At 31.4% G+C, this 26,394-nt stretch overlaps 4 protein-coding genes across 5 annotated transcripts; 1 reads left to right on the top strand and 3 right to left on the bottom strand.

Annotated features, from left to right (window-relative positions):
* Positions 1-265: 265 nt before the first annotated feature.
* On the bottom strand, positions 266-6,369 carry LOC108346800 (beta-glucosidase 46). 2 transcript variants are annotated; one of them, XM_017585850.2, is made up of 12 exons: positions 6,116-6,369; positions 5,940-6,006; positions 5,778-5,842; positions 2,740-2,815; positions 2,576-2,650; positions 2,319-2,406; positions 1,961-2,219; positions 1,678-1,793; positions 1,345-1,600; positions 1,157-1,259; positions 979-1,093; positions 266-749 (listed from the first exon to the last, which is right to left on the bottom strand). In XM_017585850.2, exons 1-12 carry the CDS (start codon positions 6,353-6,355, stop codon positions 521-523), a joined length of 1,689 nt encoding a protein of 562 aa, XP_017441339.1. In that variant the 5' UTR covers positions 6,356-6,369; the 3' UTR covers positions 266-520. The 2 variants fall into 2 exon arrangements, with proteins under 2 accessions (XP_017441339.1, XP_052727987.1); XM_052872027.1 differs by lacking the exon at positions 979-1,093 and having other exon boundaries at positions 592-749.
* Positions 6,370-9,712: 3,343 nt separating this feature from the next.
* Positions 9,713-12,923, bottom strand: LOC108346809 (beta-glucosidase 46). Its single transcript, XM_017585859.2, has 12 exons — positions 12,583-12,923; positions 12,372-12,438; positions 12,210-12,268; positions 11,920-11,995; positions 11,738-11,812; positions 11,559-11,646; positions 11,206-11,458; positions 11,010-11,125; positions 10,523-10,778; positions 10,348-10,450; positions 10,171-10,279; positions 9,713-10,075 (listed from the first exon to the last, which is right to left on the bottom strand). Exons 1-12 carry the CDS (start codon positions 12,718-12,720, stop codon positions 9,820-9,822), a joined length of 1,596 nt encoding a protein of 531 aa, XP_017441348.1. The 5' UTR covers positions 12,721-12,923; the 3' UTR covers positions 9,713-9,819.
* Positions 12,924-14,055: 1,132 nt separating this feature from the next.
* LOC108346817 (glucose-6-phosphate/phosphate translocator 2, chloroplastic) lies at positions 14,056-16,259 on the bottom strand. The gene is made up of 5 exons (XM_017585866.2): positions 15,482-16,259; positions 15,179-15,404; positions 14,880-15,102; positions 14,548-14,761; positions 14,056-14,312 (listed from the first exon to the last, which is right to left on the bottom strand). The coding sequence occupies exons 1-5, from the start codon at positions 15,989-15,991 to the stop codon at positions 14,301-14,303; spliced, it is 1,185 nt and encodes a 394-aa protein (XP_017441355.1). The 5' UTR covers positions 15,992-16,259; the 3' UTR covers positions 14,056-14,300.
* Positions 16,260-19,568: 3,309 nt separating this feature from the next.
* On the top strand, positions 19,569-25,930 carry LOC108323812 (glucose-1-phosphate adenylyltransferase large subunit 3, chloroplastic/amyloplastic). Its single transcript, XM_017556572.2, has 15 exons — positions 19,569-19,886; positions 20,477-20,590; positions 20,831-21,004; positions 21,269-21,361; positions 21,456-21,539; positions 21,641-21,696; positions 23,486-23,579; positions 23,668-23,780; positions 23,934-24,006; positions 24,084-24,164; positions 24,408-24,494; positions 24,805-24,909; positions 25,155-25,261; positions 25,333-25,393; positions 25,715-25,930. The coding sequence occupies exons 1-15, from the start codon at positions 19,659-19,661 to the stop codon at positions 25,814-25,816; spliced, it is 1,572 nt and encodes a 523-aa protein (XP_017412061.1). The 5' UTR covers positions 19,569-19,658; the 3' UTR covers positions 25,817-25,930.
* The last annotated feature ends 464 nt before the right edge of the window (positions 25,931-26,394 follow it).

The following is a 26,394-nucleotide window of genomic DNA, read 5'->3' as shown; positions in this document are numbered from 1 at the left end:
AAGCTACAACACAAGAGTTATACAAACCCTATAACACTTATCACCGCAACTTGCAGATAAGAATTTTGAAAATACAATTTTATATGTTTCATATTGTTAGAATGAGAGTCTTAATCTAATTTATAGAAATCTCACTCAAAGATACCTTCCAAAAATCCATTAATGTGATATACAATTATCCAATTATGATAATTGATTATGCATTTAATGAATGCACAACGGTAAAAAACTTTTTAAGTCATAATTGATGATTATTGATAATCGATTATTATAAGTTGATAATCAATTATCTTGAATATAAAATAAGGTTTTCTTATTCAAAATAAATTTTAGTGCAACATAAACAAACAATATATAAAATCAAAGATAAACCACATCCTATACATCAATCTACTAAATTACAAAAACTTTAATATGAAAATAATTATTCGTGAAGATCTTCAGCTTTAAGGTAACACATTGGATATCTAGTCTCACGTTAAGACTAAGCATACGAAGCTTTAACTTAAAAAAATGTGTCTCAAGTGTGTTGTAGGAGTTTTTCTTGCCTTGTCATGCTCGTGCCTAATAAAAAGGTTTCCTTGTACTTAGCAAGAAATTGCTTGTACCAAGTTGCTGACAATCTTGGAGTTCTCTTCAGGGTTGCAAAATCCACATGATGGAGTCCATATCTTACTGTATATCCATATATCCACTCAAAGCTGTCGAGCAGGGTCCAGGCAAGGTATCCCCTCACATCTGCTCCTTTCCTACAACCAACAGGTTTGGGGTGAAAGGATACACAAATCGATTTTATTCCCATGTTTGTTTAGTGTCACAGTAACAGACATAATAATGGTATTCCAACACTTGGCCATTCCAATACGATGCTATATGAATATACTAGATAACATTTTAGTTCAAAATTGGAATCCTTGATTGGTTTTTAAACATAAACTGCTGGATAATTTCTAAATGTTTTTTTTTTTATGTTCTTACCTTATTGCCGCTACCATAGCCTCTATGTGATCCACTATATACTTTATTCTTTTAGAATCATTAAGATCTTCTTCCAAAGTGAGATTTGGATCATCTTCTTGGGCATGCGCATACCCTATAAATTTTTTGCACTATCAGCAATGAACAGAATGTGCGTAAAAGAAAACAATGGGCTTACCGTTTTCAGTTATGAACATTGGAGTATTGTTGTATCTATCTTTCACATATGTGACTGCCTTTTCCATACCATTCGGGTAAATATTGAACCAACTAAATTTAGTCTGCAAAACATTAGAAGCTTCAGAGTTGGTTAAGCATGGAAGTAAAGGTGATCATGATCTCTGTACCAAGTTTGAGGACACGTACTGGTTCACCGATTGGGACACCATTCTTTACTCCACTTTTCAAGTATAAACCCTCTGTTCTGGAGCTCCCCATTCCTGTCTTACACGCTGAGTACATGCAATCTTGGACATAGAAAGCCGTGTAGTAATTGACACCAATGAAATCCAATCCTTTCTTGAGTTTCTCTTTTTCTTTGCTGGAAAATTTGGGTAAGAGGCTTCCAACAAGATTCTCCATTTCTGTTGGGTACTTTCCCAATATTATTGGGTCCAAGAACCTGAATTATAAGCAGGTTTATACTCTAGAGCAGTTGAGTGAGCAAGAATAGAAAAGGCTGTTAAGGGAGAACAATACCAATTGAAGGTGAATGATCTTGCTCTTTCCGCAGCCAATTTGTCAGCTGTTGAATTGCTCAATGGTTCATACCATTCATGTTGAAGGACTATCCCAATGCTTCCTTTTTGCTCGATCTAATGTTCCATCCACAAAGTACAATTCTTTTTTAAGAAAATTGAAACGCGTCATCTCATGTTTTTGATCAAACCATTCGATTTCAAAAAACTTGCAGGTGTTATCATAAATTTGATTTTGTCTTTTAGGACACTTATGTCATGATGCTGAGAAATGCGTCACATACCTGGTATTTGGTTCTATAGATATCAACGGCAGCTGCATGTGCCAGGATAATATTATGAGCTGCCACAAAGGGCTCCTTTTCTGAATCTCCTTCACTGCACTGAACAAGAGCTAATGGGCCAGAGCAACGGCACGGAGGAAATAAACCTGAACGGTAACCAAGTTGCACTACGAAATTGGGCTCATTGAATGTAGCCCAGTACTTAACTCTGTCACCAAAGGTCTTAAAACACAGGTCCGCATAAAAAGCAAAATCTTCCCTGTTCATACAAACGTGAAAAAATGACGGTATTTAAGAGCTACTATGATCAACGTGCTATTGAAACATCTTCAGGTAAACTAGAAAACTGGTTGCTTACTGTGATTGGGGACTTAGCCAGCTCCCATATCTGTCTTCCAGCTCTTGGGGACTGTCATAGTGACTAAGAGTCACAAACGGTTGGATCCCTGTTGAGAAAAGAAGATTCATATCCAATTAATTTTTAAAGAAAAGCTCACTAATCTCATTAAGCAATTGCCAAATTTACTACTTAATTGTATATTTTGCTTGCTGGTGAGGTTTGTGAGGAAACTCCTCTGGGTACCTATCATTAATGACAATAAATTTTTTTGGTACCTTTAAGTATTAGAACATCAATTAGTCTGTTGTAGAACTCAATTCCAGCATGGTTGGCTTCTCCAAATCTTCCCTCTGTTTAAAATCATGCATACCATGAATCTATGATACATTCTTAGTTGTAATATTAATTTATTTCGCTTTTATAATGCAAATCAGTATACTTGGTAGAATTCTTGCCCATGATATGGATAGCCGGTAGCTGTTTACTCCCAAAGCTTCCATTAGATAAATATCCTCCTGTGTTTTAAAACACAATGAATTAAAGTTATAAAAATTATAATAGGTTTTACGTTGAATTGAAATGTAAAATATTTTTTCAACATTTAAAACCATATAATTGTTATTTTTAGGATATATTTTAGATATTCAAAAAATGTTCTTTTTGTTATAAGTTCAGTCATAATCTAATTTATATACTAAAAACATTTATCATAACAATTTTCTATATAGTAATAATCATTTATCATATATAATATACAAACAACAAATACTATTTGAACCTTAATTTTTGGTAAATTTTCGAGTAATACGTTAAATTTTTGTTAAACACAGTAAGTTTAAGCAATTTAAGGATCTTACGTTAAATTTTTTGGTCTCCTTGTATTTTGTTTTTTCAAAAATAGATCTTGAATTTTGAGGAGAAAGAGATATGTTTGCGAAAGAGTTTCTGAGACGTTCTGAGACTTTTTTATGGAACATTTTAATCCATTAGTATGACTTTTGAGTATTACAAAGGACGTAGGATCGTATCCTTTAAATTACATATTTTTACAAGATTTACATAAATATATTTGTAACACTTTCAAGGTAAGTTGTTTAGAATTTAGGATTTAGCCTCATTTGACTTCTTTTTAAGCAATATCATTCCTTCTATTCTCTCTGTCTGCGATTAAGTATATTATAGATCCTCATTTGACAAAATGTCTAGTAATGATTAATTAATCTATATTTATATATAAAGAAATTTTTTCTCTTTCACACAATTCATATTTATATCTTATTCTTTATAATATAATTGTTATTATTTTTAAAAAATAATTAATATTTTAAAAATTTTTAAATAAAATTGTTTTTTTTTCAAATAATATTTATAAAAATATATTTAGTTTTGTTAACAAATAAATTTTGTTTTATTTAAATCTTTTCAATTCTCTTTATTCTCTTTGTGTGCGATTAAGTATATTATAGAACCTCACTTTTTTTGTTAATTTTAAGTATGATAGAGTTGAGTTTCACCTACAATGATTCAATAGCATAATTTAATTATAGCCCTTTAATTTAAATATCCAAAATGTCTAGTAATGATTAATTAATCTATATTTATATATAAAGAAAATTTTTCTCTTCACAAAATTCATATTTATATCTCATTATTTATAATATAATTGTTATTATTTTTTTAAAATAATTAATATTTTAAAATTTGTTAAATAAAATTGTTTTTTTTCAAATCATATTTATAAAATTATATTTAGTTTTGTTGACAAAAAAAAATTGTTTTATTTAAATCTTGTCAATTCCCTCTATCCTCTTCGTGTACCATTAAGTATATTATAAAACCTCATTTTTTTATTAATTTCAAGTTTGATAGAGTCGAGTTTCACCGACAATGAATCAATAGCATAATTTAATAATAGTCCTTTAATTGAAATATCCAAAATGTCTAGTAATAATTAATTAATCTATATTTATATATAAGAAAATTTTTCTCCTCACACAATTCATATTTATATCTTATTATTTATAATATAATTGTTATTATTTTTTTAAAATAATTAGTATTTTAAAATTTGTTAAATAAAATTGTTTTTTTTTTCAAATCATATTTTTTAAAAATATATTTAGTTTTGTTAACGAAATTTTTTTGTTTATATATCAATTTAATTAATTTATAAATATTAATAATTAAAAAAAAACGCGAACACACGTGATAATGTACCCTTATTACGGAGAATTCGCTACCATATTTCTTATAATTAGTAATTAAAAGTTAATTTAAAAATATTCATAATTTTTAATTACATTAATAATATAAGATAAAAAATTTAATCTTTCAAATTATTTTTTAATTTTAAAAGCAGGTTAACAAAGTTGTAATCCATATTTATTTTGTTTTGGCACACTAAATAAGATAGAACAAAGCGGATTAACGAATTAAGAACATTAACCCAATCCTTAAATTTTTACAGGCTGAGTTTTTTACTAAATGAGTGCAATTTAAATTTGTCAAAATAAAATAAATTGTAAAAAAATTGTATAAATGGAATATATTGTGTTTTGGAGGTACTTCGAATCAAAGTAAAAAAAAAGTTTAAATTTTAATTTTAATTCATTAATTAAATTATTGTTAATTATCTAAAAAAATATTAATATATAAAATTTATATGTATATATATAAATGTAAAAGACATTAAATATATTTTGTCTAAAATTAAAAATAGTCCATTTTTAAAATTTTAATCTAATTTAATTCTAAACTTTCTAAATATGTGGATATATTTTTTTTAATTAAATTTTGTTAAATTTATTTTACGTTTCAAACCAATCATTTGAATTGTTTACATATTTAATATATTTATACTTTCATATTAATTAAAAAGCGTATTTAAAACATCATATAAACTTAAGATGATTAAAATAATTAAATCTATGTAATTTTAAAAATAAAAATTAAATTAGTTCAAAATTTTAAAAATAAATAAATTTTAATATTCACTTAAAATTAATAAATTTAAAATTGATCTAAAAAATATGGTTATATATAAATATGAAAAGTTTAAAAACATAAAAATGTTAAAAATTTATTAATCAATACTTTACATGTATGACTTCTTTTTTTCTAAATTTGATATGAAAATATTATTTTATATATGTGAACCTCAAAACAGAGTAAAAAAAAAAGGCAACGAGTCACAGATACATTTTTTATGTATATTATGGCGATAACCTTTCAACATCTTTGAATTAAAAGATAGAAAGAGAAAGACGTGAACATAAATAAATTCTAACAATAACTCACATCATTAGTATTACTAATAATAAAAATAAATTTGATGTTTGTATTCATAAACATGAGGAAAAATGAACCTATTCTTTAAAAAAAACTAAATTAAATCTTTTTAAAAATAGTACGATTAAATTAAAAAAAAACTAAAAAAATTGTGAGAGCATAACGGGATAAGAAGGTGTCATGTCATACCAGGTAGCGATGGTAATGATCATTGGCAATATCCCCATTTTTTCCGCCGTATATTACATATCTACCTGCAAATACTCATGGTGGATAAGATCAGTTGCAACTTCAGGAAGAACAGTGACAAGATTCAATCCAATCTCTTAAAATGAGCTAAAACTTGAACACCTGTTCCGTGAGTGAAGTTATCCCAGTTACTCATCCCTTTGCCGTCACTCTCGTAAGCTCCTTCATACTGTAAAACAGTATAATGTAGTAATAATATTGAGAAATGGATGGAAACTGCCAAAAATTAGATTTCGTGATGCGTGTATTAGTTGCGATCGAAGGTGGAGACGTGATACCTGGTAAGAGGAAGAAGCAACGCCGAAGAGGAAACCAGTTGGCAAGGACGAGAGATCCAGATCCAATTCTTTTGAGAGAACTGCAAGTGAAAATGGTTCTAACAGATGCAGCAAGAATATCACCCCAAACGCAACAACTTTGAATGACATTTTCGAACACAACCGTTGCTGCTTGTTACGATTCTTCGCGAGGTCAACCATCCATGGCCAAACACCATATATTGTTACAAACCCGCGCATCGCGTGCACAAAAACTATTATTTTTTTATGGGTCTTTTTATAAGAAACGTGTTATATATGTCCCTGGTAACCCCGAAATTAAAATAGTATAAAAAAGGGTAAGTGACATGTTTCAACATCTAAAAATTGAGATTTCATCACGATTTTCACGCAAACAGAGACTATAATTGAGAAAAATTAAATTCAGATTATTATCTTTAACCGATTCAGAATATTAAAGAGAGGAGACAGTGCATCTGATTGTCCAATTAACGAAAACAAGTTATGAGCTGATAAAAATGTTAAAAGAATTATGCGTTTACAAGAATAAGCAAAAGTTTTAATTTAAGATAAGCTTTTAAATACACTAAAAGCAAAAATATAAAGAAGGACATTTACATTGCGTTTGTTTCAATGAATGACATTGTTAAGACATATATGTGAGCCGCATTTGTGAGTGTCTCATGTGTTTGTTTAAGTATATTTGAAGACATTTGGAGGTGACGATTTATGTGAGAGAACTAATGAAGGGTATAAAGACGAGATGATTGGAAGATATATTGTTTATCGTTGAAGTTTTTTACGCAAACCCCAAAGTTAATACATATTCACTGAGGTGAAGACACAAATATTAAAATCACTCCTATTTATTGGTTGATTCTATGAAATCTAAGATATAAATTTCCAATCATACTTGAAGACATGGATTATGACGACCATAGAGCTTTAAACTTATGATTAGACCACACTTGTAAGGTTGGATGGTTAGGAACGCAGAAAACTTAAATATCAGTGACATACTCTTACATCATGTCTATGTTCATGTTTTGTTTCCCTTGAGATACAAACTTCACAAAACTGACTCATGAAGATGTTATGGTGTTTGAAAAATAACATTATCATAAATTGATCATGTCACGTTATGCAACACATGGTTAAATAAAGGAACAACATGTCTCTTCCATAAACCATCTAGATTACAAGGATACTTGTTCATTTTGAGGTTAATATGAGTTATAGTCCTTCATTGAACTAGGATAAAATCACATATTTGATCGTGAAACATAGTCTAAATTGGATCTTTTTAATGTTGATGACATTTAACAATATGGAAGGCTACACGATAAGGATGATGATGAAGACTCTCCAAATATTGTAGAAGATGTTCCTAACATTGGACCACAACAATAAATTTAACAACAATTGATACAATACAACATGACAGAGTCCCCCATCGAGACTCTGACAAGTTATCACAAATTTTCGGGAGAATTCAAAACATCCAGGATAGGATGCAAAGGGTGGAAAATGACATGTCCAATTTGAAAATTAACATTGAATCAAGGATTCAATAACACCTATACAAGAATACAAAATCGTGAACTCTCTTAAATAATTTTCTAAAATTATTCTATTTACATTATTAAATTTCTATTAATGTAATGAAGTATGTTTTCTAAACTTATTTGAATTTACCATCATGTCCAAATATGTAGAAGTTCTAAATAATTTATAATTCAATTTGGTTAGTTTTACATTCAACATTTCAAAATATTTCATTATGACTCATTATTAACAAGCTGCATCTTGTTAGACTTTACTTCCGATGGATTGCGACAGCTCATACTCGACACCCTCAACACCATCATCGCCAAGTTCAAAAACCAAGTTGCATGTTTTGATTAATGACCTACAAATGAATAAATTGAATTCCATTAACGATCAACTTCGTCATGCAATAGAAAAAAGAAATGAGCTCCTTTCACAAAGGCCCAACCTGATGAAACGAAACTCGTCACTTCAATGTCCATAACACGGCGTTCGCAACATGTTCCTTGCAAGATTACAAAATAATGAATCAATCAATTACTATCACTTCCTTTCATCAAACCCACGTTATATCAGACTACTTAATGACTTATGGACATATTGCACAATATTATTTGAACAGGTTACTAATGCCTGTATCTAATTTGATTAATTTTTTCATGTTCTAAATTATTCAAATTCATTTTTATAAAATTTAAATATTGTAAGTTTAATAAAAGAAATTATTTATTTATAGCATAGTTCATTTCAATTTATCATTTAACATTTCTAAACTGACAACATTTCAATTTAACATATTATATATTGTTTTTACATTTTAAATATAACATTTTTATATAAAAATATAAATTTTAAATAAAAATACCTATGAATAAATGGTGATATGGTTGAAAATGATATCAAGACGAAATGTAACAATTACGGGGAGCTTAAGGAGAATGAATCCTATTTTAATGTTTCATCAGGATTCTGAGTAACCGTGTGTACAGAGAGTCTCTAATCTCATACCTTGTGACAACTGCAAAAGATTACAACAATAGCTCCAATAGATCACATTATAGTATGTTAAGAATATTTTATGACAACTTTATTATATATTTTGATAGATATTTTATGTGATTTATAATTCTTCTTTAATATTAAAGCATGTAAAGTATTATTTTATGACTATTCAACCATGATGTTGTTGTTACCATTGATTGTTGGATATGAACAAAGTCACCCATAAAATAAAATAAGAGATGAACATGAATTTATATACATATAAGATGTTATTATTTTTGAATATAAAATTGCAAAAGATATGTTTCTTAAAATGTAGAAGATTTTATGAGCTTGAAACGCAAGTTTTTGACTTGGAGATTTTTCCTATATGCACACTGTCAACGTCTCTTTAGTTGCAACGTTCCAAATTTATTAAAAAATCAATTTCCTAATAGATATTTTAGGAGATATTTTGGATCTTTTGGATCATGGGCTTGGTTCCCCAACTCTATAAATAGAGCACTTCATTCACTCCAAAATTATGATCATAATCATTCTCCTCTCATTCTCTCTTCTCTTAGTTTCATTCTTTCTCTTTTCTTCTCCTAAAAATATTATGGGTTTATTTTTATTCTCTTTTTAAGAGATCCTCTGAGAAGTTCCTGTTGTATCCTGGGGAGCTTGCGCAATACACCGCAGATAAGTCCTTTAAGGACAGTGATTTACACGCCTCGGGAAGTCTTCTGTTCATTGTGAGGGCTTGACCCAAAGTGAACAATATCTTATCAGTTTGGAGATCTATGTGTGTGTGGAACCTCCTTACAAATGGTATCAGATCCCAGGTTTAGGTCTGGTGACCGGACTCAGTCATAATCCTTTAAAATAAAAGATGGACATGAGAAAGAGGCTTTTTGGAATGGTACCAAAAGCAAATCCGTGAAGGTTTGACCAAAAGCCGACAATATCTTTTCGGAGATCTATGTGTATGTGTGTGGAACCTCCCTATCTTGATTGCATGCAATTTATATCTGTCTGAATTTATCACATTCTAGCTTGATATGTAGCTAAATTTCAAAGTGGAGCAATAACTTAATAGCTTAGAATACACTTCATACTGATACCAATTAAATACATACAATAGGGTAAAACAAGGAAAAGAGTGTATTACTTCTCTAATAACTACTGCTGTATTCGGTATATGTACTTGTATTATTCTCTTCCCCAGTTTTTCTGAGAATGCTTCTTTTTGTGTTGTCAGCTATATACTTTTCAATGAAAAACTTGTACCAACTTGCTGATAGTTTTGGTGTTCTCTTCAGTGTGGAAAAATCGACGTGGTAAAGTCCAAATCTTACTGAAAACCCATATTTCCATTCAAAGTTATCGAGCAAGGACCAAACAAAGTAACCTCTCACATCTGCTCCTTCCCTGCTCACATGACCAAAACAGATGATAAGCATAACAAGAATACGATGATTTATTTGATTCCTTTTATATAAAAATATTGATCAATTCTTATGTACCTTATTGCTGCCATTAGATTATCCAAGTGACCAGACATGAACTCTATTCTCTTATAATCATTCAGATATTCTTTCTCAGTAACATCTGGATCATACAAAGTACCATATCCTACAAAAGTTTGGGTAGTTAGAAACACTCAGAGACTTTAATATAAGGTGTTAACATGCTTTGCTTACCATTTTCCGCAATGAACATTGGAGTGTTATTATATCTGTCTTTTAGATAGATAAGAATTTTCTTCATGCCTTCTGGGTGAACATTGAGCCATTCAAATGGAGTCTGCATAACAATACAAGTTTCAGAATCAGCAAGGTTTCGATGAGGATCATAAAAAAGGGTTGAAGTACTTACAAGCTCTCCAATTGGGACACCATTTTTTAGTACAGTTTGCTCATATGAGCCCTCTGTTCTGGAGACTCCTTTCCCATGTCCACATACCGATGATAAGCAGTCTCGGACATAATAACTTGCATAGTAATTGATGCCGATAAAATCCAGTCCTCTCCTCAGTTTTACTTTGTCATTACTAGAAAATTTAGGTAAGATGGTTCCTAGAATCATCTCCATCTCTTTTGGGTACTTACCGAATAAGATTGGATCCAAGATCCTGCAATATTATAGTTCAATACTTATTCTATATTATAGAATCAAATGACATACCAGCTTTGCCAGGAGTTGAATTAGCTTTGAACAATAATATTACTGTTATTGATTCAAATGTACTGAAAATTATAAACATCTGTTTCAATCTATCATAGTGCCTAACTATAACCTTTTATATCAATATCTAACTGCCTTTAACATCGGTATTCGGCAGTAAACAGCAAGGAAATTTTACCAATTAATGATGAATGATTGCGCCCTTTCGGTTGCCAACTTATCTGCTGTCGAATTGCTTAATGGCTCAAACGAGTCGCAGTGTAAGACTATTCCAATTTTCCCCCCTTGCTCATTCTGGAAATGCCATCAATAATACTACAATTAATAATACTACAATTGAGAAAGTTTCTACAGTGATGTTGTAATGAAATTACCTGGTATTTGTTTCGATAAAGATCAACTGCAGCTGCATGTGATAGGATCATATTATGGGCAACCACAAAGGGTTCTTTCTCTGAATCTCCCTCACTGCAATTTCCAAAGTTACCAGAGCAGCGACACGGTGGAAATTGACCTTCGCGGTAAGCAAGTGGGATTAGATAATTTGGCTCATTGAAAGTTACCCAGTACTTGACTCTGTCACCAAAGGATTTAAAACAGATATCTGCAAAGAATTGAAAATCTTCCCTGCAAATATCAAAATATGTTTAGTGCCATTATCCAGTTTTTTCAAGTCAAAGTCAAAATCTCCTAGACAAAAAGTTAAAGAAGTGGCTGCTTTGCTTACTGTGATTGGGGACTTAGCCAAGCTCCGTATCTGTCCTCAAGTTCTTGAGGGATGTCAAAGTGAAACAATGTAACAAACGGTTGGATACCTGCGAGTTGTATACTTAAGAACAGATATAAGATCAAAGAAGTAGAAACTGTGTCTCGCAAGCCAATAGCGTAAGAAAATTGAAATGAAACCTTTGAGTAGCAACGCATCTATAAGTCTGTTATAGTAGTTGATGCCCGCCAAGTTAACTTCTCCAAATCTACCTTCTGTTCACAATCATTGCATATTCTGCTTGTCAATTGACAATCGTATACAAGTATTTAGTGTCTTCTAATCTAACATCAGGCAGATTTTGTTAAAACAAGAATCTTACGTGGTAGAATTCTTGCCCATGATACTGAAAACCGGTAGCTGTTCACTTTCATAGCTTCCATTAGATCAACATCCTCCTGTTTTCATTACAAGTTGAAATTGGGAACATCTATTACTTAAACAAATTGAAAACCATTCTCTTCCATTGTATCTAAAAGAACTTTTACCAAACAATTACTTTTTCTTCTTCTAAATGATACAGTCACAAATATGTCATAGTAGATGAAAACTTCCTATATAGAAATAGCTAGGATTTATGAACATGATCTATAGAACTGAACAGAAACTTACCTGATACCGATGGTATTGATCAACAGCAACGTCACCATTACTTCCATCATCTATACTACCTGCAGTACATGGACTTGCGAAAGTTGAGGCTTGAACAATGCGTAAAACATTAAGAAAATCAGAACTGGAATACAAAAACTGGTTTTTTCTTGGTCTGATCACCTGTTGTGTGAGAGAAGACATCCCAGTTGCTCAACCCTTTACCGTCACTGGAATAAGCTCCTTCATACTATGAAGAGTATTAAATAGACCATGTTTAGAATGCAAAGAATTAAGTTCTTGGGGGTATTTCGGAATTTGGTTAATGGGGTCATTAATCTGGCAATGGTGATTGGTGAAAAATCAAGAACTACACAAGAAGATGATGACAAACCTGATAAGAAGAAGAAGCAGTGCCAAAGAGAAAAGGTGGAGATGGATCTAATCCCAGTGAAATTGGCAGCAGAGAGCACATGAGCAGGAACAACATTATCTCCAAAACCAATCCTTCCTTAAATGCACAAAACCCCATTGCATTGTCTTCCTAATATGGCAATTTTCTTCTTCAATCTCAGAAATATCAACAATTCACTTTTTCATTGCTCCATGTGAATGTGCTATAAAAGGATCTTGACAGCCGGCGAAAGTAACAAGAGAACTTACCAATGTCACACGTTTTTATCATATTCAGAAACTCTATTGTTAAAAATTTAGGTATATGATTGCTTGTAAAAGCATGATTATCCAAAAATTAGTGTATAATACCTACCGCTTCCAACTACTCACGAGTCTATCCATGATAAAATTTTCAAGATTAGATTGATCCTGACAAGGAAAGAAAATAATATAAAGGTAATAATAAATCATTATTATTTTATAAAAGTAATCGCGCGTATTTAGGATCAGGGTGGGAAAAAATAATGAAAGTGGACGGGTTCTGTATTATTATATTTTTTAGGTGTCTTTCATATTATTATAAAAGACAAGAGAGTTGAATTATTAAACCGTAATCAATTAAAGAATACCCAAGGTTAAAACATGTTTTACTTTGAAGATTGGATACACAAATCAAATGATTATATGTGAAAAAATATACTAACTAGTATATTTTCTTTATAGTATATATTTCTTTGTATGAACTTTTTTTTTTCATTAATTTCATAATTTATTTTCAGTTATTTTTATAATTATTTGATTTTTATTCCGTTGTTTCTAAAATTTACATAATTGTATTATCTTTCTTTATAAATATTTAATAACATCATGTATTTTTGTTGTAATTTTTATATTTTGTAAAACAAAAATTAATTAATTAATTAATTAATATTTGAAATACTAACGAGGTGGATATAAATATAGATAGAAAATATTTGTCATTCGATAAAAATGAAAATAAGATAAAAAAAAATCATACTAGTATAAAAATTTAAAGATTATATAAATTTTTACTTCAATAAATAATCAAGTTCATATCTATCCCCTATCGATGTGATTCTTATTAATCTATCTATGATACATGGTACTTCAATTTACGTCACGTAACCAATATTTTATGATACCACTTATGTTTACCAATGAAATATCTATATTATATATAAATGGTTGCATAAAAAATTATTCAAAACGTAATTTATTTCTACTATACAATTTTATAAAGTAAATAGGATTTTATTATAGGTACTATGCTCTCCATCCCTTTTCGAGTGTCATTTAAGAAAAAATATAATAACTTTTCTTGATTCTAATCAAATATTTATATTCACTCTCTTCCAATTTTACATCATAAATTAAATAAAAATTAAGATAAAATTATGAATCATAAAGGAATAATAAACATTCTCTCAAATACTGAAAAATAACAGTTAAATAAGGACAAAATTTGCATCACTGACACTTAAAAAGCACCAGAAGAAATATTATATACAAATTATTTAAAATCACAACCCGGAAGAAACAGAAAACAAAACTCATCCATTCTACTCTGAAAACCAGATCAAATGATTATTTGAAATGCTATGACTTCGACCTCAAAGAAAGTAGATGGAAATCCTCTCCAACCACTCTCTATACGCTTTCTCAGTAACACATGACAGCTTCTAAACTACACCTCAGTCACTGTTTAGCCTGCTCAAATAATCAACACAAACTTATTAGCTGTATAGTATAATATACATAAACATAAAAAATAATAATCTGGTCATTGGTCTTTCATCACATGTCAGGGCATGAACGAAGAACACAAAGCAAGAACATTAAGTATAAGAGATATGAAAATTCTTCATCACTACTTTTAATTAGTCTGAAACAGATAGGTACTATGCTGTGTAAGTAAACAGAAATGATAGAAACGAAAATGTACCTGTGAATAGAGGAATGTACCAAGAATTGCAATGGCTGCACCAAGAGCATTGACAGGCTGAATTGGTGTGTGGAAAATAAGGATTGAAGACACAATAACAGAAATTCTCTTCATTGTGTTCCCTATGCTAAATGTTAAGGGAGAAATCTGATCAAGGGACATGTAAGATACTTGGTTGTACAAGTGGTAAAACACACTCTGAGCAGCTACCCACCTATAAAAATTAAACCATGAGCACAGACAAAAATCTAAAATTACAGTTCCAGCAATTTGAAGAGATAAAGGATGGTGAGAAGAAAAATAAATTAACAATAGGGTGAGAGTTTACCTACCAGACAAAATTGGGACCAATCTGAGACAAGGCTTTTTGCCAGCCTGCAGCCCACAACTTTGGGCCCTCCACGGCAATGGCTAAAGGTGTGAGAATCAATAGAGATAATATGGAAAGACAAGCATAGTAATTCATTCCACTAACAGACATCCCTTTCATTCCCTTCTTTGAGAATATGTTCCGAAACACAAAGGCCAAATTGGATATCATAGCGCCCATAAATCCTGAAACATGACATCCATCAACTCGTTGCAAATTTAACATCTTCATCTTATCAACTCAGTCAGTAAATGGTTTTACCAATCATGTTGAAATTCAGCTCTGTCACAGCAGCAAGTGCGCAACCTCCTATAATTGGAACCAGTGAGAGGTAAACCGGCACAGGGAATGCTTCCCCCAGCAAGAACCTTGATACCAGGACACTGAAAGCAGGCTCTGCACTCTTGATGATGTGGGTGAATGAAACTGCAACTTTGGACATACTCACAGTAGCTGCAACATGCCCTATTGTGTGTGCCACAGCAACCTATCAGTAAATAAGTTAATTTTCTCCTTAAGTTTATCCAAAGTTGAAATCTTGCGAAAAACAATGAAAATAATTACAGGAAAGAGGGCCTTCCAGAACTCCAGATTAACTTTGGGAACATCAGCAACCCTTGTGGCCCATGAGATTAACATCATGAGAGAGCCAGCGGCAAGGGACAGAGTGGAAATAAGCCAGGGGTAAGGAAAGGCATTCAGAACCTTCTTGTTGTATATGTTGAAGACCACATTCAAAGCCCACCAGGTGGCAAAATACAAACCAATTTTGAGTCTCTGGGTTGCTTCAATCCCTTCTCCTTCGTCATTAAGCTCAATGTTAAGCTCAAGTGGCCGTGACCTGTCTGCTTCATAGGCCCGGCAGTCTGTGACCCTTCTTCCGAGATTTGCTGACAAACCAAACTTCTCAACGGATGAAATGTGAAGAGGTTTGAGGGAAGAGAAAGAGAGTTGGTTGCAGTGTTGAACATTGTTGAATGAAGGGAAAGTGCAGAGTTGAGGCCTTGGCACCGTGTGACTTAAGGAAGCAGGGTTGGTGAGACACCATGCCGAGTACTTCACCAATGACATCATGATGCTTAACTTGGGTGAGTGTGTAAAACAAAAAGAGGTGAATTTGTAGGTGAGAAGAGAAGAAAGAAATGTGCTTTTGTTTGTTGATAAGATCTATGTGTTGTGTTGGATGTTAAAGTGAGAAAATGTGGAAGAGTTTAACGGTTACTGCGAGGGAAGTGGCGAGGGAAAAGAGGTTATTGATATAGTGAGAAGAACGAAGACAAAGAGAAGAGAAGGAGGAAGCGGGTACTCCTATCCTGGGACATCGACTGCATGTTTGGTCACAACAAACATCCTTTGGAGTTTATCTAGGAAAAACCGAATAACTCAATCTAATCTAAATCTAAACAATCGATGATGTTTTTATCAAGGGTGATTAGCGATGTGTGCACAAGTTTTTCATGCTTCATGGGTTTGATACAGAGTGGATTCAAAAGTGACGGACTTTTTGTTTCCATTGGGCCGGTTTCCTTCTTCTAGCCATCACAAAAATGTGTTTATTAACTCCACCAACTGAAGCGCTATCGATTTCTTTGCTTCAAACTTAGATGAAATTTATTTTATTAGAGATTATTTTTTATTACAAAATATCAAAACTATTTTCTAACAATAAAACAATAAAGGTTAGGTTAAGATTTAAACTCACATATAAACTCAAATAAAATAAAATAAAATATAAATTAAATAAAATTACGCACTGTAATATTAATACAAATAAATTTGGTCTTTACAAAAATAAAATAAAATAAATTATATTAAAGTATAAGCTTTTAAAATAATTATAATTTTGTATACTTAAATAAAAATATATAATTATTGAACGATTAATATTTTATTTTAAATTATTTATTTAGATTGTTTAATTTTTAAAAAATATTTAAATTAAATTTATTATTAATTATTAATGAGTTAAAAAAAATTAAAATCGGATCTCTTCCATTGCGGATTTTGGACGGTGGCACCTCTAGATGAGATCTAAGGATGACCAACTATCTTTTTATACACGTGAATGTTCCAAACAAACATGAACTCTATGTTTATTTTGGTATATATATATATATATATATATATATATATATATATATATATATATATATATATATATATATATATATATATATATATATATATATATATAGCAAATTAGTTTCGTCGATATTTTAATACTTTTCTACATAAGTTTTACTCGATAAAAGAGTCGAATCGCCCTACATTATTATTAGTGTAATTTTTTATGCAATTAACTAATAAAAAATCTTTCATATGATTTTTAAAATAGATATTATAATACTCAATAATGTTATTATTTGAATTATGATATACAATTTTATATTATGAATGAATCCTAATTAAGTTACAATAATACTAATTTAAAAACGCATCATGTTGTGTTACTATGATGCCCATTTCATTTTAAGTTAGTTAGGCTAATATTAATAATTGTCATCATTTTAAGCTTTGGATTATTCTACCGAATCACCTGACCCAGGAAAAACTCATACAAGATGCATTGTTACATGCTTTAGAACTTGGCTTTTGGAATTATATTATGGACTACATTTTTTGGAATGGAATTTTCAGAATGCATATAATGCCTTGTGGAATGAGTTTTCTATACACTCCTTCGTGAAATATATTCTAAAACAATTTCGGAAACATATGAAATAATTAACAAATAAAAATGATTTTTTTTTCTATATTTTCTCTTCTCTCTCTTTTTTTTTTACCGTGTGGCGGTGTGGCATGGTGGTGAAGGATAGTTAAGGCTGTGTTGTTTCTACGCTATTTTGGAAAGATTAATGTATGAGTTCGTGATATGTTTGGTTCTACTTATCTGAGACGATTTAGAAGAATAGATTTGTTGAAGGAAAGTTTTATTCATCTATGCATCAGATAATAGATATGTGGGATATATTATAGAAGATTCAGTGAAAAACGAAAATGATTTGTCTTTTAAATTTTATGATGTTGAAAAGAAAAAATCGATTTTACCAATGTTACAGGAAAAAGATACTAAATTTTGAATAATTGCAATATTCATAAAATCAATTTTAGAGTGCTACGAACAAGAATCATTCTAAATTTATTTGGGTTGATTTTAAAACCAATTCTAAATTATTCAAATATACTAAAATTAATTATAACAAAGAATGAATCAGTGTTATATTTTGTTATTAAAGATTAAAATCAATTATATATATATATATATATCAGTAATAATTATAATAATAATATTTTTATAATTTTAAATGATAATTTTATTTTTATTTTAACATAATTTTTACTACTTATATTTAATTTTATATCATATTTATTTTTAAGAGTAAAATAATAATTATCTAATTTTATTTATTAAAATATATTTTTAATTTATTATATCCATCGTATCATGCACAAATTTTTATATAATTTTTTCTTTTATCTATCTTTTCAAATCCCTTTTTTATTCTTCAAATTCCTTCAAATTATCTCTCCAATCCAAACATTACCTAAGTTTGTTTTGTTAGTATTGTTAGCGTGCAGTTAGCAATTGTTGGAGTGCAAGAAGCAATAACCTTAAAACTTCTAAAGTTATATGGGCCTTACTTATAACCTCTGTTGTCTTTCGTTTTACACTTTATAGTTTCTTTGTTTTCTTTTAGTAAAGAATAGCGTGAATTTTCTTTTCTGGAGTATAAACTTTTTAATCCAATATAAAATAACATACGTGAAAAAAGACATTTTTCTTGATGTCTTCTTGGCTTCAAAGTTTCTCAAACAAACAAAGATACAAAAATGGAAAGTGCATTAAAGCATCTTCTCCATTGACATAGAAATCAGATCCGATTTATTAATTTTAAGGTGAATAATTTAAACTCACTTTTTTTTAATACGTAAAAACAATTAAGAACTTCATTAAAAAATATAAAAGTATTAAGTACTACACAAAAATATTTATTTAAAACTGAATTAAAAATACTCAAATTTATTAAGAACTTAACATAATTAAAACAAATTAATTTTATAAATGTTAACCATAATTAAAACAAATTCAAATGATTGAGTTATAATTTCTATAGTGAGAAACATGTTCCATAATTTTACCTGAACCACACGGACATACCACAAGATGCTGACATAAACCAGTTTTTCCGACTGAAAACCCAAGTTTAAGTCGAAAGCCGAATCATTTCAAGCCAAGTCACCAACCTGCAATATTTTTAATGATTTTTTTAAGAATTTTGTCGACAGACATAATACTAAACAGATATAATCTAACTTACATAAGAGATTTAAATACATAACTTCTAATTCAACCTTTTCAAAATATAAAATATAAACATAAACTTATATTTCCAACATAAACTGGTGGACGAGAGTATAGCACAAGGAATAATTCGTGAGAAAAGAGGTATTGCGAATGAGCATGGAATATTCGTCGATTGGTTTGGTGATGACAAACAAAATGTAAGGTCTAAAGTGTCATTGGACATGTGCACTTATTTTGTAATAACAGTAACAAACACAAACCAAACTGGTGGATGTTGTTGAATTTGGATAACGTGGCCCAATCCTCCAATGCATGTAACCAAATCTCCACACACATCAATGGTTGCTCTCTCTGCTTCTTCTCTACGACATAAATACACACACAAGACAACCTTGAATTACCAACTACGTAAATTCCCATTTTCTCCCCGGAAAAATGGCAGCCTCTGCCGGCGGCCAGATAACGGTGTCCTCAACAGTGCAGCTGCATGGAATGGGGTGTGGTCGGAACTGGAAGCTTGTCAAGTTTTGCAATGGGGAACTCATGGGACGTAAGCTTCACTTCAAAACTGCTTCTCCCACAACTGCTTGCTCTAAGAATGTCAAGCCTCAACACCATATATGCATGTCTCTCACAACTGACCTATTATCCACTGAATCCAAGGTTTACCTTACTCCCACAAATTCTATAATTTACTCAAATACTTCTGATTTTGTTTCATATCATTTTCTTCAAACAAACAAGTTCAAACATGTCAACAAAATTTAGAATCTTGTTAAGGTAGAAGGAATACAAGAGTGTTATGAAAATAGCTTGACTGCCACTAAACTTTCTTGCCTAGGATTGTAGTTTTTCAGTATATATTGGCCCATGCATGCTGCAATGGTTGGATACGTAACGGGACTCATTTTTCTGTCCCTTTTCATTTTTTATTTATTTAATGGATATAAAACCAATGACAATCATTTTAAATTAAATCTATTTAGATACTGACTATAATTTGTTGCTTACTTCACTTGAAAAATAAGAAATTTGTTACTTAATCATACATTAAGTTTTCAAGTGTTCTGATGTTCAAATTTTGTAACAAGTATTAATGTGAATCCGTACGAATTCACAAACAAATATTTGAAGTGTGCAAAAGGACTTCAATTTTAAGGCTGCCATGTGGGTTATGCGTGATCTGTGAGAGTTAGTGTATGCAACATATATAGCATTATTCAGTTTTGAACAAGATGAATGGGGAAGTGCAGTTGAGAGACTTAGAAATGGAAAGAAGAAACGCAAGAACAGTGTTGGCAGTTATACTTGGTGGAGGAGCTGGAACCCGTCTCTTCCCTCTCACTAAGCGACGAGCCAAGCCTGCTGTAAGTTTATTCTCTTACTTTACCATTTTTATAGTTATTCTATCAACTATGAACATAATGGTGCATGCATACAACTTGGTTAACTAAAAATTTTGCTTGTGTGAGCAGAAATTTTTCTCTAACTAGTGCTTACTTTTTAACACTTAGGCAATAAGAAAATGAAAAATGCGACCAATGGGATATCAAATCAAAATGGTACTGTTACATATAAATTTATAGCTGAGGAGTTTGCTATGGTAGGTTCCTATTGGAGGTGCTTACAGGCTGATTGATGTGCCGATGAGTAACTGCATCAACAGTGGTATAAACAAGGTGTACATTCTCACTCAGTTTAACTCAGCCTCACTCAACAGGCATATTGCACGTGCTTACAACTCTGGTAGTGGAGTCACCTTTGGAGATGGCTACGTCGAGGTATCTCCCATCATCTTCCATCTTTTACTTGCTTGCAATTTACGTCAATCATGCTTAAGTTCTTAATGATCTTATAAAAAATAAATAAATTATTAAATAGTAAGTATGTTGGAACTCTGATGTAAACCAGGTTAATTTAGAATATATAAATGGATGCAAACTTCACTTTATAAACTGATTTTGTAGAGTTGAATTAAGTTTAAAATTCATTTCTTAACATTCATTTTGTGAGGTTAAACTCTAGAGTTCAACGTTCTCTTTCAGGTTCTTGCAGCAACCCAAACCCCAGGGGAGGCAGGTAAAAAGTGGTTTCAAGGTACTGCTGATGCTGTGCGGCAGTTCCACTGGCTCTTTGAGGTATTAAGTTACACTCATTGATGTAATTGCAACGTTTATATATATAGATTTTACTTGTTTGGGAGTTCAGTGTGAATATACTTGGTTGTTGTAGGATCCAAGAAGCAAGGGCATTGAGGATGTGTTGATTCTTTCTGGGGATCACCTCTATCGAATGGATTATATGGACTTCGTTAAAGTAAGGCGCTGTGCCATAAATCAAATAATTCTTCCCCCTTTCAATTCAGTTGATGCAATCAAATTATTGTCTCAGATGTTTGGATTCATTTTCATATGCAGAATCACCGTGAGAGTGGTGCAGATATCACTCTTTCTTGTCTGCCAATGGACGACAGGTAGGTTGCTTGCATCACACATTATAACTTTCCAATTATTTCAACATAGATTAATAGGCTGTCATAAGGGTTTGGTGGACAATGAATTCTTATTGAAAGTTAGTAGTATTAATGTGATTCTTTATATTGGCAACTGGAAAAACACAGAAAAATTGATGAAAGAATCAAAAGAAGTCATACAATTGATAAAAGAATTATTAATAAAAATTTTATTTGTTTGAGTGAACAGAGTTGTCAACCATAACTATTTAAGGTTGATGGAATCACTTATAGATCTTGTAAGTAAAGACAGTTACCTTGCGTTGAGAAATTGTTTGAAAGTGTGTTTTAATCCAAACTCATGGTATCAGCTCAAAAGATGAATCAGTCAACAAATATTAGTGTCTCCAAGACGTGTCACATTTGGAAGAAGTCCTCTCCTCAGCATGAAGAAGTATGTTAAAAATCTTATATTGACTAGATATATAGTCAATCAATAATATATGAACAAGTGAAAATCTCATCTTATCAAGTTGAATTTACATGGTTGAGTCTTCGATGAACCTTCTTAAAAAATTTATGCTGAAGTTCTCAAAGAGAACAAAGCTTGAAGAGCGAATTTTGAGTTGCATCTTTATTTGTTGTTACACTTTTGATGAGAAGAAATTTTGGAATTTTGATGAGAAGAAATTTAATCATTAGTTGAACGTCTTATTTGATGAGAAGAAATTTTGGAATTGACAGGAAAGGGTGGAAGAGAAAACAAATTCAACAACTATTTTTGTAGCAAAATTCAACACCTAATAAATGAGGAATTCACTCCGAATACACCAAGGTGTAATTATTGTGGAACCATAAAACTTTTAAGAGTCAATTAAAGAAATCGGTTGGAGTAAGGTCATGCAAAAGGAAATTGGTATAATTGAAAAGAGCATTACATGGGAGTTGTTAAGTATCAAAAACTATTGGTGTGAAATGAGTAAATAAAGTAAAATATAACCTAGATGACTCTATAAAAAAATAAAACCAGACCTTTTCACAACAATCCAGTGTTGATTTTGAAGAGACTTTTGATCCTATGATGTGTTTACATGGTAGAGCTTTAATTTCCCCTGCAACTCAAAAAGGGTGGAAATTATTTCAAATTGGATAAGGCAGGGTTTTTTGATCGGTGAATTGAAAGAAGAGGTTTGAGCAACCTCAAAGCTTTGGACTGAAGGCCAAGAAGAGAAGATTTATAAACTAAAGAAAGTTTTTTAATGGCTGAAACAAGCTCCTAGAGTAAACAGCATTGACATTTATTTCATATAGAACATTGACATTTATTTCATATAGAACATTGACATTTATTTCATAGAGGATGGCTTTAAAATGTCTTTAAATGTAATCCATAATAAAAGAGAGAGAAAATAGTAATTCAGTTCCAAATTATCTTGTGGAGTTCAGGATTTTCTGCAAAGTTAGATAGAAAGTGAGTTCCTTGAGTATTGGGCATCAACGTCACCTCTGAAATACCACCAACAAAATGCCCCATATGCTTTAATATGCACGATCACCACCATCTACAGATTGAAATATTCTTATGAGTTTGCTAATATAATGAATGAGACATTAAAGTCAATCAATGTACGCTAGCTAAATCCGAATTAGAAACTAGCATTTTTTTTTTCTTTAGCATTGTTACGACTAAAACCCACAAGGAAAAATTAACCCAAAAGAGTAGCTGGATCAATAATTTCTATCAATATGTAAGGTTAATGATATTTATCATATGTTAAGTGTTCTGAACTCTTTTGTTCAACCATGACAGCCGTGCCTCAGATTTTGGTCTGATGAAGATAGACAACAAAGGAAGGATCCTTTCATTTAGTGAAAAGCCTAAAGGAGAAGAGTTGAAAGCAATGGTACCCTTTATGTTTATTATACTAATAACACTCCCGAAAAGTTTCAACAGTTAGAACCACTGCTAATACGTACTGCCTTATAATTTAGCAAGTAGATACAACCGTTTTGGGCCTTTCGAAGGATGAGGCTCAAAAGAAACCATACATTGCTTCCATGGGAGTGTACGTCTTCAAGAAGGAAATTCTTCTTAATCTACTAAGGTACTGACTAATATCTGGCTAAATGTTAGGCTTTTTCCTGTGGTTCACTTCATCTATTAATATATTCTACAAAAATACAGAAATATGCACTGAGAATAAATTTATCTTGTTGCAAAGCTTGATTGTTAAGTGCTACAAATTACTTTAATTTAGATGGCGCTTTCCTACTGCAAACGACTTTGGATCAGAGGTTATTCCTGCCTCAGCTAGAGAATATTATATGAAGGTATGACTGATAAAATAGTTGCATAGGAATCTTTTCTGTTTATTATTTACCTATGGTATGACAATCTCTGTGTGCAGGCTTATCTCTTCAATGATTATTGGGAAGACATAGGGACCATCAGATCATTCTTTGAGGCAAATCTTGCCCTCACTGAGCATGTGAGTGTCAAATCACCTTGTTGAGCTTCAATGACTTGAATGTGTTGAGTCTATTACTTATTAGTGGGATATGCTAGAGGTGAACATAAGAAATGAATTGAATTGTTAAATTAAAAAGTTAACTACAAACATTTTTTTCATTTCATCCTTTTCAAATTAATTTCATAGAATTATTTTCCTTGTTCAATGATTGAGATCCAAAATCTTTCTTGCCCAGGAAAGCTTACTTCTGTAATTTTTCAGCCACCCAGGTTTAGCTTTTACGATGCAGCAAAACCAATGTATACATCCAGGAGAAACTTACCACCATCAAAGATTGACAATAGCAAGGTCAGTTCTTCAAAATTGCTCGTGAGGAATTTTGTTGGTAATTCAAACTAGTCGTACCAAAGCCTTACTGCACGGAGAAGAGTGAACTTAATTTGTTAGGCATACAGCAAAAACAATTTATTTAACATACTGTTGCATGCCTATATTATCACATGCAGAATGCTGTACCTACAAATATGGAGGAATTAATGTGTTTAGATGTTCAACCATTTTTTTACTTACCTGTTGTATCCCCATCGCACATCAGAAAACCACCTCTATTCTGCTTTTGAATCTCAACCACATCGTTGTTATTTGTCCTTTCGTGCAGATTGTTGATTCAATCATATCACATGGAAGCTTCTTGAATAATACCTTGATAGAGCACAGTGTTGTTGGAATCAGATCCAGAATAAACTCAAATGTTCATCTAAAGGTTTGGTGCACCAATTCGACCATCTAACCATGTCTTTTAAACAATTATAGAAGATGACGATGCATATTGTTATAAACATTGCCATATATACATACTTTGTTCCTATTGTGCATCAAGTCTCAAATTTATAGGTAACATTCAATTTTTGTTCCGCAGAAATATAATAGTATTTATGGTAGAACATAAATTTGGTATTTGTCTAAGGTGTGCGATCATCTAGTTCAATAACTTCTGGTGCATTACAGGATACGGTGATGCTTGGTGCTGATTTCTATGAAACCGATGCAGAAGTGGCAGAACTCTTAGCTGAAGGAAGGGTTCCGATAGGAATAGGAGAAAATACCAAAATCAAGTATGCATTATAATGCTCACTATCTTAACCATTACTTCCTCACGCTTTACTCACTTCTCACATTTCTACAGGAACTGTATCATTGACAAAAATGCTAGAATAGGAAAGAATGTCGTAATAGCAAATTCAGAGGTATGCTCTTGACACTACTCTAAATATATATAGCATTACAAGAAGACTAAGTGATACACATACCAATTGATAACCAACTTTATTTGGGGTTATGATACTCCTAAAACTTTTTGTCAATTCACTAAATCACTGTATAAGAACTAATTAGCCTCGCTTGAATTTTCTCTTACAACCCCCAAAATAAGTGAGACAAACATTTTCCTTTTAACGGAACACCATGAAAATTCACAATTTAAACTATAAATAAAATCATTTAGATACCATACCACAAATATTTTATATGCTGAAAAGTGTACTAAATCTGCCTTTAATGACTTACAGGGCATACAAGAGGCTGATAGATCTTCAGAAGGGTTTTACATCCGTTCTGGGATTACCATTGTATTGAAAAACTCAGTAATTGAAGATGGACTCGTCATATAATAAATTCGCCCGCGGTTTGTTTGCCCCGGTTTACAAAGAATTTGAGGATGGGAATGTTTTAATTTTTATGAATAATAATTTTGAAATAAAAAACATTTAAAAATTAAATATCAATGTGCTGTCGAAATGATAGAGATAAATTCACATCTCATATCTGGACAACTTTTCTGAGAATGTACTTATATATAATAACTACATACACAGTTGCACTGAACTTTTCTAGATCGGGCTCTTTAATTCGGAAAGTCATTGATTTTTTTGGAATAAGAGTCGAAGCATGAAAAATAATGAAATGAGTTTAATGATGATGAGGAATGAGTATAGAATTTAAAAGTTCACCTTTTCAGTGGTAGTTTGCATTGTAGCCATGTTAGAAGCAGCCATTCGTGATAGTCAGTATTCCTTAACACAACAAATAGACAAGGGCGGCAACGAGACATGGAGCGGCGATGGCAAGGGAACAGCGACGACGACGGCAAGGAGGTAACGACAGCAAGGGTAACGGTGGCACGGGGCAGTTTAATCTTTTAACCACCCCCAATGGAGATACACAGGTAAAATATGGGGATGCGAATAAA

The sequence above is a fragment of the Vigna angularis genome, chromosome 1 (genome assembly GCF_016808095.1).
Source record: "Vigna angularis cultivar LongXiaoDou No.4 chromosome 1, ASM1680809v1, whole genome shotgun sequence".
NCBI classification, from domain to species: domain Eukaryota; kingdom Viridiplantae; phylum Streptophyta; class Magnoliopsida; order Fabales; family Fabaceae; genus Vigna; species Vigna angularis.
This window is presented reverse-complemented; position numbering and strand designations above follow the sequence as displayed.